General features: G+C 34.0%; 1 protein-coding gene across 3 annotated transcripts in view; it reads right to left on the bottom strand.

Annotated features, from left to right (window-relative positions):
* Nucleotides 1-598: 598 nt before the first annotated feature.
* The window catches only part of Rasa1 (RAS p21 protein activator 1), a 76149-nt gene continuing 67772 nt past the window's right edge, over nt 599-8975 (bottom strand). For 2 of the 3 annotated variants that reach the window (XM_005065683.4, XM_021223472.2), the window contains exons 21-25: nt 8365-8432; nt 6001-6089; nt 4958-5035; nt 3399-3533; nt 599-1710 (exon numbers count right to left, since the gene is read on the bottom strand). In XM_005065683.4, coding sequence (XP_005065740.1) covers nt 1627-1710; nt 3399-3533; nt 4958-5035; nt 6001-6089; nt 8365-8432 — 454 coding nt within the window. In that variant the 3' untranslated portion in view covers nt 599-1626. Of the gene's footprint in view, nt 1711-3398; nt 3553-4957; nt 5036-6000; nt 6090-8364; nt 8433-8975 lie in introns of all 3 variants that reach the window. The other variant, XR_005869873.1, reaches the window with a different exon arrangement.

The following is an 8975-nucleotide window of genomic DNA, read 5'->3' as shown; positions in this document are numbered from 1 at the left end:
AACTGTTATGGGTTAGAGAGAAAGAGAATTCAACAAACCCAAGAAGCATGGTTTTTGTTTTGCTTTTTGTTACAGCAGTTAACCTGACTGAAGCTATGTAAGGACAGTAAATTACCTTTATGGCTGCAGTCAGCCACAATTTAAGCTAGGGAACTCTCTCAATGGTAATATCAAACACCTTTCTAAAGAATACATTGAGGCCTCTTCCGTTTGTTCCTCAGCAAAGGGAACTAAACTTTTGACTACCTCACATCTTTCACTGTATACACTATCTCTGAGGAATGCAATCAAATAGTTTTGGAATCTAGGCCTTCAAAAAAAGATTTTTATTGAGGGAATGTTTTATTAATAGTTTCCTTGATAGTTATTTTTATTAATACCTTGGTAGTTTTTATTTTACTAAGGATACTCTGCTACATACTGTTTAAGTCTTCAGCACAAGACATGGTGCTTAACAAGTTGTACATTGAGTGAATAAATGAAGTCCTCTGTGAAAGAAACAATCAATAAAAGTTTTCCTGGGCCTTGTTCTGTTACTAAGGCTTCAACTCTCCCTAAAAGCAGAAGAAAATTATAGTGAAATTAAATAGTAAGCTGGTTAATTATGCAAGCTATCCCTCAGTTTATTTTAACTTAACCCTTGTGAATACTTCACAAAAACACAAACACAGGAACAGATGAAACTATACAAACTAAATATCCATCAGAAAAAACAAACACAAGTTGAAAGATGTATAAGCTGTTAAGTGGCTGATGAGGTTGTCTGTATAATCAAAGCAGTAACAAAAGTCACCTTAGAATAAGCATGAGTAGTTTAGCAGTTTGTTTAAACATGACAGACATCTGTAACCTATAAAATGGTCAGATGGGTAACATGCATTGACTGGTACAATGACCGATAATGTTTATTGAATTTAAACTATTTACTGTTGTAAACATTTTAACGAAACCATGAGATCTAAGTACAGTCTTGACAATTCCAACAAAATAGGTGGTATGTTTAAAAAATAAAGCTGATGAGCATAGATTCATCCATTCTATATGTTGTCTTTTAACAGTTCCAGGAAGAATAGCACAGTATTTTTTAAAGGTATACAGCAAGATTGTTCCTATTATATTGTCAAACTCTGGAAACTGTAAATACAAATAAATTCAGTGAACAGTCAAATGGTCATATTCTTAACAAGGAAGAAGAGTCTGCAATCCAGTTAAAAATTCCGTTGTCCAATAGGATGCATTTTCTTGTCAGTAGATTTGATAGTTCCTCTTCCAAGAGACAGCAAAACTTTGGCAAATGGATATACTGAAAATATATTTTCAAAGTTCAAGACTTAATTTTTTTTTTCCATTTTCCTTTTTTTGTGAAAGTTGATCTGTACACCAAGGCTCAGAGTTTGGTAAAGATCCCATGTGGAAAAAGTGCAAATATTCTGCACAGATAGCTTACAAAGGTGCTGGCAGCGCCAGCAGAATCTTGGGCTTTTGTTTGCATAGCTCACACATCACTGGAATGTGGGAAGGTGTGCTATTTCTCTCTCTCTCTCCTTTTTTTGGCAAGAGCAAAGAAGACATAGTGATATGAATTACCATGTTGCGCATGCTGAATCCATGTAGAACACCAGGCTGCTACCTGACATCATTGGTTTTTGTATACTGGTTTTGTTTTTGTTGAAGCAGTTCTGTTATAGCCAAAAGCTTTTTCAGTACATGCTAGACACAAGGAAAAACAATGGGGGGTGAAAAATCACTAAACAAAGAATCGAAAATTTCAAGATGGAAATTTGGATGTACATAAAAGCAATGGGGTTCTTAAGGCAACAGCATTATACTCATTACTAAAACGTGAGTTAAACTGAGTAGTAAACCAGAGAGAAAAGATCTTACCACACTAAATTTGTCATTGTAAACCTTGTTAATAAACTACTCTAACGTTTTCCAATTGGAACTCTATTATTTAGACTATGTTAAGATTGTAGAAGTGCCTTCATAGTCACTTTTTTTTTGTGAAATTTCTGCCAAAACGGACAGCAGTGGAGTGATAGTTGAAACCATGAAGAAATGAACCAGATTTAGGATGTGGGTATATTGATTTATACTTCCCCCATGCCTTTTCTCCCTATTTAACTTCCTTAGCCAAAAAACTATCTACAATGACTTAACACTAGGTCAATTAAAAACCCTTTCCAGTTCTATTCCTTATTTAAATATACCCCCCTATGATATAAGACTGAAAGGTACTTCCTACCCACGATGGTGATTATTAGCTTCATAATCAATATAATTTTGTTAATGAAATGGCTCAAAAATAGGACTAAACTTATGCAGGTCATACAGTCATCGCAGGATAGTTTTGAAATCTTAATACAAAGGATTCAGGAAATGCAAAATTCATTGCAGGAGAGTAAGAAAGGGTTGGTAGAAAATATCAGGATATTAAAAATGATAATGTAGGTCTGACGAACAGGTTTAAAGAGACGGAACACAAAATTGAATTACTTTCAGGAAAAATGTGTTCCACAGATAGAATTGAAAAATTGGAACATAATGTTGAAACATTTAACGAAAAACACGGCTCCTTCTCAAGCTTCTCTTAACAGAGTTGAAGATAGATAGTTATAATTATAGTTTTCCTTAGTTATGATAAAAGATACATATAGAACTTTGGACTCACAAGGATGGGATGGATGATATTTTCTTTAAATCTTGCTAAAATATTGTAACTACATTCTTATTTGATAACTGTTCTGTTATACACAATTTGACTGTGTTAAAGTTAAGACCTTTCTTTTTGTTTAAACAGAAAAGAGGAGATGTTGGGGAAGTCTTATGCTAATAAAGCACTGTCTGGCCAATAGGAATCTAGATAGGTGGGGCTAGGAATCCAGGAGGATGCTGGGAAGGAGAAACACAGGAGAGTTCGAGATGTAACGCCATTGGGGTAGGAAGCCGGATACCTCTCCGGTAAGAGACATACTTAGATTAACAATTATGGGGTAATTACTTAAGGCAGAGCTAGCCAGTAAGAGACAAGCAAGGCCAACAGCTTCATAATTAATATAGCCTCCTGTGTGTTTATTTGGGACTGATGCGGATCTGGAACCAGGCGGGCGGGAAGGCTCCTCTCAAGAAAAGCTTCTCTTAACACCCCTACATCTATTGGTATGGACCGCATGAAATCTATATGTTTTTTAAGGTGTGAGCTGTGATCCACACCAACTTAATCACTAATAAGGTATCATCTGTAGATACTTTCAAATTTCCCTTATAGTTCTCCTGTGTTTCACAAGTAACTTTGCTCATGTACTTGGTATGAGAGTAGCTGAGGGAATAACATGCCTCACGACTGACAATAACTCACTTGCCAGTTTTATATGTAGCATCTGTTTAGTAAAACCTACCTGTTGTGCACCACGCTCATTACTGAGTGTTCTCAGTTCATCTGAATGAGCTACACAAATCTCATGCAGGGCTGCTAAATCACGAGACAGGTCAGTTCTAGAATGTTCAGTAGTGTCCGGGAGTTCAGGTACATTCTTTAAGGGAATCATAAAACTGCATTTAGAAATAAAAATCCTTGTAGTCTCTTAACTATCCTAACTAGGTATTAAAAAAACAATTTTTCTAAGAATTTTCATTCTCCTATACATAGGTTTTAGAATCTCTATTCACAAGGAATCCAGGTTCCACACTCTTCCACAGGATGACAGTATCATGAGTTGTTTTTTTTCCTTTTTAATTTAGAGCATATACCAAATAGATATCATTGTTAATTGCTAATTTTGATTAATTAAACTTAGAAGCCCAGACTGAATACCACTAAGATACTGTATATAAATTGACCAGCATCTAAAGAGGAACTACATTATGAAAATTTAAAAGATTTACTTTGTGATTTCTGTAGACTGCTCAAGATAAAAATGTAAGTTCACTGGGCATTATAGTGCTTATGGTTCATGGAGTAACTTAGCCATCATAATAAATTTATAATACTATATTATATTAAATGCCAGCATTATTTCAAGCCTTGAAGTAAAATTTAATGTGTGGCTGAATTAATCCTAGATATATTCCATGTGCTTGTTACACATTTCTAGGTTGGAAAGCATTTTAGTTTTGTGAAGTAAAGAAATAACTCAAATATGTTCATTTTTGCTAAGCAGTTCAATGGATTAAACATTACAAGATGCAAAACATTATAATCTTGCTTTCCTTCATAGCGGTTGAAGGTTAGTAGAAAGGATAAAATAAAGTTCAGGGAAAATAGACCACCTATATTTTTATTAGGAATACAGGAGTTTACTTAGAAATTTCATATACAGATCTTACAATGCTGGGCTTACCTGCCATCCTTTTTTTTTTTTTTGCCATATTTGTGTGGTGGTGATGAACATGTGCTTTGAACTGAATCACTGAATCAGAATATTACTAATGTATTCCAAAACATAGATAACTTAATCTTCAGCAATTCTGATGACATAAATCTAGCTCAACACACATACATGCTATTTTATACTTTTTTCCCTTTGTGTACACACAATACATCATGTATCTATTTACTTGAAATGGTATAGAAAATTTAACTTTACTATTTAGTGTCTCAGAAATTATATATATTCTTTAATTTTTTCAATTTTATTTTTAAGGCTAAAATGAGGCATAGTAATTACACTGTTTCATCTAGTTCTAACTTTAGGTTCCAATCTAACTGGCTTAAAATCTTATTTTAGCTATAACGTAAAAAGACTAAATATAACAATAGCTAAAGGATAATGAATGAAAAGACAGTCTAAAATATGGCTGGTTGAAAGCCACAATTATACACATTAGCAATTTGTAGAAGAATAAGTGAAAAATTTTTGCATAGAAGATTTTATTTTGAAGTTCTGGTTTTAAAATCTAAAGGTTATGCTTATATGCCAAAATTCATTCTCAAAGAATGTAAAAATTATATACATACCCCAAGCTCATCTAAAAACATGATCATGCGATGTTTGTTGCTTTTGATAAATGGATTGACACCTTCCATATAAGGTTCCTAAAAAATTAAAAACATAGGATCCATATGCCTTACAAAAACTACACAGGTAGGAAGAATTACTATATGGATTTTTGCCTCTAATATAAACAACTATATGGTTGTAAAAAATTAAAATTAAAAATCACTTAACATATAGCTTAGCAGACACAAATTTTTAATATGTACATTAGACTTTATTACTGATAAATTATGAAGAATCCAACATATTGTAGGAAGTTAAAATACAGTGAAACCAAATATTCCCTATGATTGCAGTGGGACAAAATATGTCTTAGTTTCAGGTAAATTGAAAAGATAATCCATAAATGTTAACTACTTAACTAAAATCCTAACTATAAACCTATTATAATTTATAGTTAGGGCAGTATCAAATAATGAACCTCAAATGTGATAAGGTAAGTCTCTAAGAAAAACAACAAAACATAAATAGGATTATCTACAGGGCTGGAGAGGCACCTCAGTATTAACTACACGTGCTGCTCTTGGAGAGGATCAGGGTTTGGTTCCCAGCACCCATATGATGGCTCAAAACTAATGTTCCAGGGAATCTGGTGCTGTCTTCTGGCATAGGTAAGCAACAAACACAGACTAGTATACATGCATGCAGGCAAAACAGTCATATACATAAAAGCAAGTAGATATTTTTGGAGGAAAAAAAATTACTGTATTTGGCAAGAAATAATAGGTAATTCCCTATTTAGGCAGAAGCCTAAATGTGTATTTAATTATTAATTACACACCAAAGTTTATGACAAGTCTGAGGATAAACATCTGACTGAGAAAAACATACTAACTAGTTGGTACATACTTGAATTGGGCAAGGAGTTTGTCACATACTAAATCAAAAGCAGGTAATTGTGTTATTCCAGTACTTACATAGTCCACTGTGCTTTAAAGATTGTTGATTGTGAAATAAAATAACCATTTAAAATGTGATCAATGAATTTTAAGTATCAAAATACCTTAGCTCCAAATTCCACAAGATTTGCTAAATTCTGCACAGACTTAGCCACTAATGTCAGTGTTCTTGCAGCAATAGGAGATGGGGAATCTAGAAGAAAATTGGGTACAACCAATGACACCAACTCCAAAGGTACTTTCAGGTCAAAAGCATTAAAAATTTAGTGCTTTTAGTTTTCCTTTACTAATAAATACTAACAATCCTTTACTCAGAATATATTCTGGATAGTCATAAAAAGTGTATGGCCTAATTCCAAAGAACTTGAGTTAAAAGGGAAAAAATTGAATACATTTATAAGTGCTTCTTGTTTTGTGAACTACAAACTTGAATAATTCCCAGCTGGCTGACAATATCCCAGAATACCTCAAAAAGCTGCTTTATGGCTAAGACTGTCACTCTAGAAACCTTTCAGGTTTCACAAAGCTAATTTCAACCCACTTAGGGGAACATTTTGCAGTCTTAGTAAGGAATTACTAATAACTGCATATAGTTCATCTGAAGGATCAGTTTCTGAGCTCATGAAATACTTCTCTGTAGAATATAGAAAATGGATGTAAATGAAAAGTATTTGTAGCTACGAAACAGAAACTGACAAGCCCCTTTCCCCGCTTTTTTTTTTCTCGCTTGTCCTATGTTGGTCTCAAACTCACTCAAGGACAACCTTGGATTTCTAACCTCCTCCCTTTTCTCATGAGTTTTATCAGGTACCACAGATTGAACCTAGGGTCTCACATGTGCTCTGTCAGCATTCTACTGATCGTTACATCTCCAGCCCACGATAGTAACAGCAACTTATAATAGTCGGGCTGTTTAAGATGATACTGTAAAAATGTAACTCAACTTTAAATACTGTTGAAGTGGCAGTTTAAAGCCAGTGTTTAGGTAAAACTCTCAGAACAAATCCTAACCCTTTCATTCATTTTTTTAAAAAATTGTATGTATCCATGTGAGGATATATTATGTGCAAAGGAGTGTTACTACACACAGAAGCAAGACAAGGGTGTCTGATCCCTTGGAGCTGGTTTTGTTGGCTGTGAGCCACAGGACATGGGTATTGGTTATCTTAACCACTGAAGCATGTCACCAGTCCTGTATTGACTCTTAATATGCATGTATTCAATCACTTCAGTAGTAATGAAAATTAGAGCAATGTGATGAGTATGAAAGTAAAAGTGAAGAAAAATGGCTTTCTTTGTTTTTAAGATCCAGAAGTCCTTCAGACAACTTTCTGCACGTGGGTTCACAACCATTGTGCTGACATGGTCTAGCTAAATAGTCTAGGCTGGCCTTGACCTTTGTGCCTCAGCTTCCTATGTTCTGTAACTACATAATGCATTTCCAGCTCAAATAATTTTTAATACAGCTTTGAGCTTCAAATAATTAGTATAAAAAAGTTTAGAATTTAGATGGAATAGATACGTTTAGCTTAGTATATAAGTACATTATAACTTACTTATCACCCTCTGTATATATGTTGTATATGTTTGAGTGTGTATCAAATTTAAGTCTTCTGTTTAGACTAAAAGGGGAATTGTAGGGGTGAGCCCCACAAAGCTACCTAAGGGCAGGATAAGGAAATTTAGGACAGGTGAAGATAAAAGGAAGTGAAAGAAAATCCCTCTTCTCTTCCTCTGGAAGTCTGCCATGCTTCTGACTCCCCAGCCTTTGTGTGCAAGTTCTTATTCTGGTAAATAAATGTATTCCCTATTGCATTGATCTCCCTCAACAGTTTCCTTCCATTAATATTGTCTCATTATGACATTAAATTATATTAACACTTTCTTTTAAGTTTACACATCTGAAAACTTCCATAATGGGCAATGAATGAAAAGCAAAATGGGAATCAAGCTTAGAAAATAAAATGGTCAATTTATGTTCTATAACTGGAAGAATCTGGGCTACCTTCTATGTTAATGTTCACAAACTACTAATGCATCTTAAAAGAAGTTCAGCTTACAGCAACCTGATGTAGACATTGGACAAGATAGAAGGGCTTCCTAACCTGAAAACATTGGGAGTGCAAGAGCCAGCAAGGTATCTCAGTGCTGCTACCAAGCCTAGTGACCTGATGACAATCACCTCCCAGAAATTATCCTCTGACCCCTGTGTATGCATCATGGCAAGCAAATGCCTGAAATGCCTGTACACATACACTTATGTGCTTAAGATAAATATAATGAAAACTTTTTAAATAAAATTCATAGGGACCAAAAAACAAAACCTAACATCTTTAATATTAAAAGAAAGCAGGGAATAGTGCTTTAGTGTACTTTTTTAAATTCTGACTTCAAGAATTTTTTCTTTTTCAAATACTATGAAAGTACTGAGACTTGTCCCATTTCAAAGTTTATTAAAAGGTAATTACCTGAAATGATATTAAACATCCGAGGACTCAGGATAGCGGGGCAGATAAGCCGAAGAAAAACAAAACCACTAATTGGGAGGGAAAAGTTTTTTAGAAAACTATGTATTTAAAATACAAACATATAAAAATTAAACTTAGAACCATAATCTTTATTTTCAACACGAGGAAGCCCAAATAAAGTCATTAAGAAAGCTGTAAGGCAAGCATAATTTCAGATTAACTTTGGAAGTTTGCAATTACTCTCTCAGCTGCTTATTGCAGATGAGTAAATTGTATTTTTGTTAGGCAAAGTAGTGTATTAGGACACTGAGACTGCAATAAGATTATAAGGATTAAAATAAACCTTTTACAAATCAGGTAACAGTTCTGTAAGGTTCCAAATTACCTACTTTCTTGCTTGTCTTTCAAACTTTATTTAAACAGAAAAGTCCATGAGTATGAATTAAGACGGCTGTATCAATACTGCTGACAACACTGGCATATACTGTAACTATCAATGAATCCTTAACAAATTAAAACACGCACAACAGTTGAAAGTTCTGTCGTTAATGTAAGCTTATAAAGATATCCTACTCTGCCTCTTTCAGTCAGTGATATTAAGTATATGTTGT

Source organism: Mesocricetus auratus, unplaced genomic scaffold (assembly GCF_017639785.1).
Source record: "Mesocricetus auratus isolate SY011 unplaced genomic scaffold, BCM_Maur_2.0 Super-Scaffold_100020, whole genome shotgun sequence".
NCBI lineage: Eukaryota > Metazoa > Chordata > Mammalia > Rodentia > Cricetidae > Mesocricetus > Mesocricetus auratus.
Note: the sequence above shows the minus strand (reverse complement) of the source record. Positions and strands in the feature narration are given on the sequence as shown.